At 48.9% G+C, this 12,474-nt stretch overlaps 1 protein-coding gene across 1 annotated transcript; it reads right to left on the bottom strand.

Annotated features, from left to right (window-relative positions):
* Positions 1 to 149: 149 nt before the first annotated feature.
* On the bottom strand, positions 150 to 1,658 carry LOC119391617 (uncharacterized). The gene has a single exon (XM_037659285.1). It carries the CDS (start codon positions 1,656 to 1,658, stop codon positions 150 to 152), a length of 1,509 nt encoding a protein of 502 aa, XP_037515213.1.
* Positions 1,659 to 12,474: the final 10,816 nt, after the last annotated feature.

The following is a 12,474-nucleotide window of genomic DNA, read 5'->3' on the forward strand; positions in this document are numbered from 1 at the left end:
ATGAGCAACGTCAATAATCTTTTACACATTTCTTGCACAGAATATAGACTGCGCTTGACTGATATCAGCAACATTTACCGAGCAAAAGTTCGCACGTCATCAATTTTACGATTGTATGCAGGCGACTAAGAGCCGTTGTGCGAAATCGCCTATAAACCGATGTTCTTCCACGTGTGACAGTACTGCTGAGGTTGCTTCCAAGCACTGCAAGCAAAGGCCTTCCGAAAAATCGGAAAGTTTAAGAGGGGGATGTTCACACGCCAATTGCTGGGCGTAATTCCCAGCCAGTACTGCGCTCTCCGCGACTCGTTGTTGCCGTCATCGCAGAATTCCACCACGTAGTTGTAGAAGAACAGTTCCCTCATCGTGACCCGCCTGTCGGGCAACTGATAGAACATGTCCGTGGCGTTGTGGCTGCTAAGCGCGCGTTCGTAAAGTTCGTACAGGGGCAACAGCACTGCGTTGTCTAGAAAGGCTTCCTCGATGCGTGCGACACTCCATCTTTCTTCGGAAGGTTGCTCCCAACCAAACTCAGCTGCTGCTGCGGCCCGGTATTGGCGCTGAATGCACTTAGTGGCGTTCTCGCTAGTGTCCACTGTCGCGGCGCTCCACCAACTTCCGCGCAAAATGTGACCGTCAACAAAAGCCGAATTGCTTCGAAGTAGAGCCTTGAGGACACCCCTAACGACGTGAACAAGAACGACAGGGTACTGTTGGAAGGGGATCTTGTTGGAGACGGTGGTGAGGAAAGCTACGATGGCATTCGGAAGGAACACGAGGTTGTTACCTAGCTGGTACTCGTATCCCCAGTCGAACACGGACATGTGGTACGCGTTATCGTAGGCCCTCTCGGTAGTGTATCGGCTATTCCAAGCATTCCAGTATAAGCTGGATGCGCGCGAGAACATTGTGAATGCTGTACCGAGCAACGTGTCGTTCGGTCCCCGTGGCAATGGAGGTGTCTGCCGGTACTCCTCGTATTGCACAAAGTTATCCTGCGTGCCGAAAACAATCGACAGTCTGTCCAGCTTTCGTAGAACCTGCTCGAGGTCGCTGGCAGAAAACCATGACTGACCGAATCCGAGCATCTGTCGAAATACTACGCGCGTCTCGTTGAACAGGTCTTGCAGCTGGGCGTCGAGGTGGCGCCGGTAGACGCTGGCGAACTCTTGACTCAGGGTCAGCTTAGCCGCGATGCCAACGCCGTATCGGTACATATGTTCTAATAGCAGCGTGCACGCGAGGAGCTGCGGCTCCAACTTGAGAATCTCGTAGCCGTAGCCCAGCTCATAAAGCTCCGCGTAGCCAGGTGGCATCAGCGGTGCGACAGTAACCATGGCTTTGAAGCCGACGTAATTGGCGATTGCAGTCCGGTAGTTCTCGATGTCGAAAATGGAAGAGAACTGACTGAAAAACACTGGGTCCTCCACAACTGCAACCGTGGATCCTATTACATTTTGCTCGGCATGGAAGAGAAGCGCCATGTACTTCAACCAGTCCCACCTATCGCTTTTGGGTAGCATGCGGATGGCAGTCACGCCTTTAACCAGTGTTTCAGGCCGCACATCGTCCAGGTAAGTCAGGTTTTTCAGTGTCATTTCGAGTTTCGAGATTTGCCTGCTCACAAGGGCACCCGTGAATGGGTTACTGTAGCGCATGATTGCGCCGAAAATTATATCCTCGTATTGCTTCATGAGGTTACTCCTCGGCCTACGCGAATAACGCTTTAGATACGTTTCGGGCTCTTTGAGCACGATATCGCACGAATACTTACTGTGGTTACTTCGAAGCACAATCACGCTAAACAATGATCGCAGCATCAAGTAGCGATCCCCTGCAGCAACGACGTTGACTATGTCGCCTTCGAATGACAAGTACGGCCAAGCGCTGAGCTGCAGTGCGCCCAGGATCTCCGCCCAATCTGAAAGCTGATCTTCGTCGTTTTTGTTGAGGTGGGCTGATTTGCACTTGCTGTGAAGCCACATTGCTTGAGCGAGAAAGTTCCTTTCGCCAGACAGCGTGTGTCGCCTCTTGATCTTTAAGTATCTGCTGACGAAAAGATCGAAATCGAGGACCAACTGCCGTATGCTGAGCTGTGGGTATGGCAACTGGTGGCTGCTGGTAGTTTTCCTGGGAAGACAAAGTATTACATATACATTTTCGTCAATGCAAGTAACGTGTTATTTAAAGCGAGCGTTTCCTCACAATTATGTACTTAGAAACCACAAAGCTTTCTCAGAAATGATAGTTGGGCGAGTTGCTGAGTGCAGCGGCTGTCTTGTCGAATTGTTTTTTCCTTTTGTTCCTTGTCTACGTGCGGTGCTTCCCACGTAAGAAACGAAACATGCGCTCTAAATAACAGTACTCTATCGCAGACTCTGGGTTACTAAATTCTTCTCATCTGTGTTGAACACGTTGTAATAACTGAAATAGTAAAATTTGGCTTTAGTTACAGTAACTAACTTTAAATAATAACAACGGTTGCTAAAGGTGATCTCGTACCGGCAACAGTACTTTGCAAACGCGATGAACGTCCCTGAATTACGATTGTCGAGAAAGGTGAGTTAGTGTAAGCGTTTGGCCCACAATTTAACCACTTCAGTTTAAAGGCATATTCGGGCAAAGTAAACAAACACTCAACACACTCATTCACTTTTCGCCCTATACATTAATACTGACACATAACGGAAGTACAAACGAGGCAGAGGGATGAGAAACCGATTGTACACTTAACATAAATGTGCACGAGAGAAAACAGCATATGACATAACAACACGTAAGGCCAACTACGCGACATATCTTAAGCTCCTACAAATATGTTTGCAGCCGGAATTTCACAAACCATAGTTTGTGCTTTTAGGCATGTATGCATTTCTGAAAGAACGAATAAACAGCGGAGATACGGGGCGAAGCGAAGGAAACACACAAGGACGGGCGCTGACTGCGAACTGAAGGTTTAGTGAAAGGAACCAAAATATATACATCAAAAACAAAAGAAAAACCAATAAAAGGCATGAACAAAGATTAGGTAACACTTTTCAATCATGGACGTGACGTCAGGTAACGGATTTTGCTGTCTAATGATCAAGAGACGGCACGCTCTTAGACATCTTCCCTTTTCACTGATTACACAGGTCTCAAATATATCTCTGGCGCGCCTTTAACGATAGCGTTTAAGGAGGTGGACGTCAGACAAGCCGGGGCTGCATCCATGCTTGGTGCAATGTACGGCAACAGTCCTTCCAACCAATGTTTAAGAATTAGCACGTTCTCGAAACCGATCATTGATGCACCGCCCTGTCTGTCCCACATACACCTTTCCGCATAAACACCGAATCTCATAGACGACACAAGTCGCACAGTTGGTGAAGGGCTTTGTGTGTTGCTTAGAACACGTAGAACTTCCTTTTCCCTTTCCATTCACGAGCCGACACATTCAACCCAGCTTGGTAGGCGCCGGGAACATTAAGTGAACCCGGGCCCGCGCGTCCGGCTGCCTTCTTGATACGTTGCGACAGCCCGTGGACGGAGGGAACGACCGCGACATTGCGGATGGGTTCCCTGTGTTTTTGAGCACCACGCCCAATGATCACGTTATGACCTCACCATATGACGTCATGATCATGTCATGTGGCGACATTACGCAATATTTTGTGACGTCGTCATGACGTCACAAATTCGGGTGTGACATCACGTCACGTGAAGCAACGTCAATTGATGCTGCCATCACATGACATCGTAGCTTGGTCAAAGGTGGGTCGATCACGGAGGCAGTGCAAAACCATGAAGCTTGCCGAGGGTGGCGGGTATGATACATCGACTGAGAAAAAAAAAGAACAAGGATTTCGCCTTCGAGTCGTCTTAGGTGAATCTTAGCCTCAGGTTTTCCTTATAAGATCATATTACACCGTAAAAACTTTGTCATGACCTCCTTTTTATATACAAATTGATGGTCCCTATTAAAACACCAACTTGTGCGACATGTTTCATTTTGTTCGTTCCAACGAGAAACTTCAGCTTCAAACACAGGAAGACGGACAATTGGGCGACTTGGTAGTTCATCATAGACTGGTGTTAGACTGTGCTTGTGTATCATATTTTATTGCGATAGCAATTATATGGACACTCACGGAGGATTTTCGCCGTCGCCGTCATGTCCCGTTTATGTATGTATATATACATAAAAACCGCAAATAAAAATAACTTAGACGAAAAATTCGGCAGAACCCACGTACCGTGGGTGTCGATGTTATGCGAAACATGCGGCGGGAAGGTGACTGTGGCGTGACTTTTTTTACTGAGCGACCGTTACAAAATGACGCTAAAGATTTGTATAAATTTTATACGCACACACGTATATATGTTGAAGAGCCGCATATGTGTTATATATCCAGTTGCTTACGGTTGGGTAACGCTGCCAAAGGCAACGTGAGTATTACCAACACCAGAAGCGGTAAGCTGATATGTAGTGCTTATACGTGTCCCGAGAACGCCCGCACGTTTCACGAACCCATGTGCATGTGTGCAAGAAGTTCCTGACAGTTCTTGAACAAGGGCATCATCACCGTGATCAGTGAGCACCAGCAGCTGGTCATGACTTGTTATCGGATCCGGTCGTGATCGCGGAGACGAGGGGTTCATGTGTAGTGAAGTATGAGGTATAGTACAGCTGTGGGAAAGCGTGGATGCCTCGGTCACTTCGTCGACAATTTGTCTGTCGATAGAGCCGGCGGTATGTCGGAACCTGAAGTCAGCCTTCGCGTTGGTGAGGTATAGGCCGTCGAGGCTGGTAGGCCTGGATAGTGCTACGTAGACCAACATCAGTGGATGGTGTTTGTCGTATTCGTAGACTACCTGGGCGTATGCGCTCTACGTAGCCTAGTCTACAAAGCGGCTGTCAATCAATCTGGCATCATCCTCGGTCAGCATGAGGCCATCGCCCAGCCTCGTAAGAAATGAAGAGGACACTGCGTCGTTCCGTTGGACGAAGTGCACTGTAGGGTGCGGTGATGTGGATATCATATGTAACTTTCGCTAATTTATTCCTCCGGGGTCGAGGAATGCTTCAATATAGCTTGCTGAATCATAGAAATACAAACGTAATGTTTATTGACTGCTATAAAAGCGGAGCCAACACTGGAACTACCGACGTTAATCTGATATGACGTCTGTATCGTAGGAGTACACATCGTAGGAGCATCATGTAGTGTTTATTGCTTTCTTGTAAAATGAGATAGCCAGAACCATGACCACAATAGACGTTGCACCGATATTACGCCTGCGTAAGCTGTTTTTCCAAACCAGTTTATAGACCTGCCGCGGCTCAGTGGTAGAATACTCGATTGCCACGCAGAATGCTTGAGTTCGATTCCTGCTGGGATCCTAATCTTCATTCTTTCCATTCTTTGAGTCAACGATGCCGATGTTGGTTTTCCTTAACGCTCTAGCATTTAAGTAGTTACCAATGTCTGTTCTCGCCGTTCCTGGGTAGATATAAACTGTCAATCACTTGTGGCGCATACCCGTACACCGCGGCCCGTGGCAAACGGGTATGCGCCACACGTGTCTAGTGGAAAGGGTTCGACGTCGTACGTGACAGGATTTTAACGTTATTCATGTCATGACCCGCAATCATATTCGTCAAATCCTCTTACCCTCCCATGCCAATTTTGGTCTACACCAAGTTAAGGAGGCGATCATGAGAGCACCCAGACGTAAGCGGCTAGATAGATAGATAGATAGATAGATACGTAGATAGAAACGCTCAAAGTGCCAGAGGTTCGCTAAGTAATGCTTCGCATTTAAAAAATTCTCGAAGCATTCGAACCTGCGACCCCTCGCTCCACAGCACGCTGCCTTAGGGAATTACGCCATTCGTTCTCCAGGATAGTAACGGCAGAATACAAAAGCACGCTGCGTTGGGTGAAACGCATGGGATGCCAGACGTGGCGAAATTAAAATTATGCGAGACACGGGCCATGCTGCATCGTTGGCCACACTGAGTTTGCGTCGTATCGCTGACGACCCACGCTAGTTTTTGATTTTTGGGTTGCAGCGCCGCGGCACTTGTGAATCGGCCAGGGAAAAAAAAATTGGCCGCGTATCTGCGTGGTTCGCTGCAAATGTCGTCTAAAGACGATAGAAGAGGCGCTGCGTGAGTGATGGACGCCATCTGACAATACGTCGGGAAACATGAGTGCTGTGTTGCGGGCTGGTAGTCCAGGCGCAGCAGCAGGCGAAGACCGGCGGTGACCAACGCGACCGGCGGGGACGCCAGCCAGCCCGAACACGCGGTTTGGCGCGAAGCGCCGAAGCAGAAGAAACGTCCGCACTCAACGAGTACTCTCCACACACTCTTATTTACACGTCGCCTGGGTAAAACAGGAATGCCAGAGCGGAGCCCCATGGCATTCGTACAGCGCCATACAGAACCGAAACCGAAACACAACAATGAGCATCGTGCAGAGGGCACGGAGGAAGGCAAGTCTCAGCGCTAAAATTACAGCGCTAAAATTACAGCGCAAATGCACAAGACACCCACGAAGAAAAGAAACGTACCACACAAGCGCTCACTAACAGCTACTTTATCATTTCGTACGCCAGCGTACATATAAATTTCGTCTACTTTCAGTGTAGCGAATCAAGCGTTGTTAGTTATCGGAATATCATGCGTATAGTGCAGGATGGTTGGGAGGAGGCATTAGCGCGCGACGCGGCTGGGCGCAGCGATGACAAAAAGAAAGTGCTGTTGACCCATTTCAAAGCGTATTTCATAAGGGACAGCTACGTCGACCTACTGTTTTGTGCATTTCATTTTAAATAAAACGTTGTCCTGTTCGTTATTTTTGAAACAAGTATAAAGGCGTTTATTGACGGCAATGGTCTACGAAGCACAGCGGCGACAGTCAAGACAGAGCGCTGACTCTGAGCGCGAGAGGCGTGCTCTCCGAGAAGAGCTGAAGAGGACGACCCACTAGAAAGCGCTCGACAGGTCGATCCATTACAGACTTCCAATGCTTCGCTACAGTTAGCCCGGGTACGAAAAGGGAGCCGCCTGGCGACCTAACTGCTTGTCACTATGAGCGGGTCATGGTATACGGCTTCAGGCGCTCTGCGTTGACAATGTCTCGCCCTCGACGGCGCATGTCCGAAGACGGTTCAATGGGTTCGATCAGGTAGTTGACCGGATATGTGCGTTCGACGACACGGTAGGGGCCTTCCTATTTGGGCAGTAGTTTGGAAGAAAGGCGAGTTGCACTGGTAGGGACCGAGAGCCATACGAGCTCTCCAGGGAGGAACGTGGTCGCAGAAGTGGTGGTGTCACCGCGAATGCTCTTCTGCCACTCTTGGTCATGCGTAGTAAATGTCTTCGCAAGCTCACGACACTCCTCGGCAAGTCTGGCTGTGGCAGAAATAGGCGCACACTCAGACAGATCCGGCTTGTATGGAAGGATTGTGTCGATTGTGTGCGACACAATCCTTCAAGATTGTGTCGCACACAATCCTTCGAGGCGCGCGAAATTGGCTCGGCTAGGCCAGTGTAGCCAACGCTACAAGAGGGTGAAAACCAGTAGTGCTCTGAGGGGCGGTATTATAGGCGTAGGTGACGAAAGGCAGAATGGCATCCCAATTGGTGTGATCGGCGGCGACGTACATCGAGAGCATGTCGCCGAGCGTGCGGTTAAAGCGTTCGGTGAGGCCATTCCTCAGCGGGTGGTAAGCAGTAGTTTTCCGGTGAACAACGTTGCACTCTTTGAGAATGGCTTCGACGACTTCGGACAAGAAGACACGACCTCGATCGCTGAGCAGCTCCTGGGGTGGACCGGGGCGCAGCATGAATCGGTGCAGCAGGAAGGAGGCAACATCGCGCGCTGGAGCCGCTGGGAGGGCGAGCCATCCGCGCGCCCCATCGCGAGCCAGACCTCCACGTCAGTGCCATGAGCGCCGGTGAAGATAGGAGGGTCGCGGATGCGGGGGACACCGGGGCATGGCGTCGGTACAGGGGGAGGCGTCTGCTGGGCAACGTCTTGAGGCATGGTAGAGGGCTGACTTCTGGCCTTGTTGGTACGACATATCTGAAGGGTTTAGCGCAGAATTATGAAGACGGGACAAGTAGGGAGAACACGTGCACAGCACCTGTGTACCTGTTATCCCTACTTGTCCTGTCTTCATAATTCTGCGCTAAACCTTTCAGGCATGGTAGAGGGCACGGTACGGGATCGAAGCGCCAGGGGCATCGAACGGGGACCGAAGCTGGTTGGACGGCGCAGCACCTCCACCAAATTATAAAGGCGTTTACTGACGGCACTAGTCGACGAAGCACAACGGCGACAGTCAAGACAGAGCGCGGACTCTGGGCGCGAGGGGCGTGCTCTCCGAGAAGAGCTGAAGAGGACGACCCACTAGAAGGCGCGCGACAGGATGACCCATTACAGACTTCCAATGCTTCGCTACAATACAAATATTTCACTGCTGCAGTCACCGCGTTCACATCGTCGCTTTCGGGGCCAATGGCGCCTTACAATTTCAACCCGTTGCAGCAAGGCAGTTTTGCGCCGCCGACTGAACTCTTGCGAAACCAGCTCAGCGCGTAACCAACGGTAACCCACCTACGGTCGAATGTAATCTGCGGGAACCCCATTTTCTTTTTTCAGTTTCATACGAAAAGTGCCACACACAAGCATCTGTTAACATTTCACATCAAACAGGGGTGCAGGGTTTTCTGAAAGGGGATCAGCGTCAGCTGGGAGAACCTGATATGTGCTCTTCTTGGGGTATAAATAAAAAAAAGAAAGCAGGGGGGAGGGGGAGTTAGGCCATCCGGGCCACCCCTCTGAATTTGGCAGTAATAGCACATGAAATGCTTGAAAAATGAGCATAGGGAAGCAGTACGCGCGCAAAGCATCCCACCAATTGCTACCTTCTTAAACTTCACAATCGAAAACAAACTACGGACAACACGCTCGAGCACAATCGGTCCGTTCGCTGAGAATTGATGACTCGCACGAGCAACCTAACATATCGCAATGTGATAAACAAAGTAATGGTGCCAACAACTGCGCAGACATGCGCGAGTAGCTGCAATGCCCGTTCGGAGCTCGTACACGAAGCCGATTTTTCTGTGCCTGCAAGTACGCGACGCGAAAACTCTCGTTCCGGCATGACACGAAAGAGTGTTCTCTGATGAGTATCGATGCTGTGACATACCACATCTATTAAGAACAGAGAACGTAAACACGGCGTTAGTCGTAAGCAGTAGCCGGAGCAACGAAACGATCGGCCGCTTCTCGTCGGCCGCAAGGAAATCTAATAACACATGGAGGCTAGTTTCCTGCAAACCTTTTTTCAGCATCCCATTTTCCTCAATCTCAGCAACAGGGCACACGAAAATATGTCGGCACTGCCGTTCCCATCAGCGGCCACACGTCGATACGTACGCTCAGTGTGTGGACATGTGGAGCGCGCTTAGCCTTCAACGCGGCGGAAATGCGCACGGCGGCAGCTAGATGGCAGCAGATTTTGCATAAGGTCTATAGACCGCACGAAGGTCACTTTGCCCGCTACAGTAGCCACGTTTGCAAAAGGAGTGAACTGCCAGCTAGAACAGCCAAAGTAGGGGCTAGTTGAAGTATGAACTTTGATAGTTCGCGTTCTTCTTGTGTACCTGTCCCTTCTTTTCGTGCGCCCTTCTTTGTGTTTGAGCATCGCGCAGCAAGTTCATAGCCGCTGGCCGTTGTTCCTGTGACATTTTTAATTTCTTGCTATCGCATTCATTGCCCCGCCCATGAGGCGAAATTCTGACTTTTTTGCATTAATCTCCTTTACGCGCATCAACACTTCACCTTGAATATAGCTAGTTATGAATTTACGCACTCACACAGGCTACTGGAAAAGTTAGCCCTGATGACAACGCGCCGTCATCTCACTCACTTGAAAGCTGAACACACGTGTTCGTAGAAGTCGTCGCAAGGGTCGCCCTGCATGCGTAGTCTGTGGAAAAGGTAATTGGCGTTCCACTGGCACACCCAAGATGTGCACTCGTCCTTGCTGCCTTCAGCGTAGGTGAGGGGAGGATCGACGTGGCGGTTATACACCTGCGCGAGGGCCACGCATTGGCGTTTCACTTGTACTGCTGGTCGCAGTGACACCATGTGGATATTATCCTAATTAGCTTTTATTCGACTGTTGCCCACAAATGCCTTCAAGAACCGGTGAACTGCTTGGCGAACTGTCCGACGTGCAGCGTCCACCACTCATTTCGTAGACATCGAGTGCTTTCTCCGTGCGATGCCCAGCACCATGAAAAGAATACCGACCTTAATCTCAGCAGTCACCCTCAGCAGACCTCAGTGGTAAAGCGTGGTGTCGACATGCACCCTCAGATTAAGCACCATCTTTCGTATTTTCTCATTTCTTCATTTATTATCCACCATTCCCTAAGGTCAGGGTCGCAAACGTGACGCGCGTGTGATTGCCCACCCTACCATCGCTCTTCGACTACCTCTCTGCCTTCCAAATTATTATATTAAAATATGATGTACGTAATTATTAAATCTAAGGTACCTTGGACGTGGCATACATTTAGTTCTGTTGAAAAAATCAACCCAGCAACACGCAAAATGTTATATCAACCTTAATAAGCTTATTTAGCCAACTGCAGGACAGAATTCCTCTACGGCCATCAGCGCTTTACCCCGCTTTTACCCCGCGGTGGAACCATGTGTTCAAAGAAATAGTGACGCGGCCTCAGGTGCACAAGTGTACTCACCAACGCGGCTACTCCGTCGCTTTCATCGTTGGCGATGCTGAAGCGCGCGTAGTTCTTGCCCGCGACCACGGCGATCGCGAAGAGCATGCCGAGTACCACTAGCGTTGCCGTGATGAGTGAGCACCGCACCCAGCCACACGGCATAGGGCACTCGTCAAGCTGACGAGCCACCGCATGAAACCAGTGGCGGACCCGCATTACTCGCTGAATATAGCTCGACGTATCATTAACGGAGCAGGCTCATGATAATGAGTTCACCTGAAACATGACAGAAACCCACTGTGGCGGATAACTAAAATAAGCTATGATGGTCATGACTCTAGTTTTTTTTGGCAGACGCCGAAATCTAGGTGGTAGAATTACTATAAAAACATGGTAAGAATAGCTGTAACGTAGTAATAAGAATAGCAGGCCGAGAAATCATTCTCGAAGTGAGCCATTTCTCATTTGCCCTCTTGTGGGGGGTGTTTATGGCACTAGCTGTCTGAAACTGCCTCGGTGAGTATCTCGGCGGGTGTGCTTGCCACTGCATTGGCAGCTGCATAGGCGCGACCAACCTTTATGAAGCGACCGCACCACGTTTGTTCCAATTTCGTTCCTTAAAGCTACAGAAGGGACAACGTGCTCAGTAAATGCAGGAAAGCGATGATTTAGCATTACGAGTGGATTAACACTCACTAGTAATGCAATTATTTAGGCCGAAAGTACGAATAGAGGTTAATAATTTACACTTGTAAGAATTCACAACGCGGTTGCAGCCTGATGGCAGATAATGAGTACTCCAGTTCAATACATGGGCGTATGAAGAGGAGGCGACACCAATTTCTGCGTTCCTTTTTAAATACGGTTGGCATTCTGAGCGAACTTGACGCGCTTTTTGAAAAGTTCTTCTGCATCTAATTTCTTTCAAGCTGAAAAGAATCACACCAATGAAGAGAAACTTTGTACAATAGTAGGCTACCCTGCTCAACCCGTATTATGGCTGCCAGAAGTGACTAGCTGACCGTGCGGTCAGAACTTCGGGTAAGCTAACGCTCGCCAAGGAGTAGAAGGCCGCCTTGGGTTCTTAGATGTTTGGCAAATAATGTTTTCAAAATCACAATTTCTTTCAGTTTATGTTGAATGAAGTTATAGGTACTATAGCTGCATCGATAAATAGAGCGTGAACCTTGTTCATTTCTTCGTCCGAATTTTGTATGGACCATCGGGTAATATAAGTCGCAGAGTGATCTGCTGTGTGGATGGAACCTGCACAGTAACCAAATGGGGCCGCTGGGATCTATTTTACTTCAACTGAAATCATGGGGTATGTGCCACTGAGCTAATTGTGCTCTTAGAAAAAAAAGGTAGCGGCAGATTCCACGTATCTTGGCTATAACCTATCAGTCTATTTTATTTGCTTATTTTGCAAGTTTTCATACATTTCACTAAATTTATTTGCATTCTGTAACACATAGCTCACTCTATCTAAATTGCGTCTGTTCCCCCTACGTAATACCTACATACTCGCATGCCTTAAAGGGACACTAGAGAAAAACAACGAATTGGTTTATATTGATAAAGTGTGCTCGGAGAACCCTTGTGTAGTTTATTTCAACTCCATATGTTTATTATTAGAGGAGAAAACCAAGCTCAAAGTTTCATTTTTAAATTTCGCGCCGAACTTTGTAATTCGTGACTAAAAGATTTCATACAGTATTTAACGT

The sequence above is a fragment of the Rhipicephalus sanguineus genome, chromosome 4 (assembly GCF_013339695.2).
Source record: "Rhipicephalus sanguineus isolate Rsan-2018 chromosome 4, BIME_Rsan_1.4, whole genome shotgun sequence".
NCBI classification, from domain to species: Eukaryota; Metazoa; Arthropoda; class Arachnida; order Ixodida; family Ixodidae; genus Rhipicephalus; species Rhipicephalus sanguineus.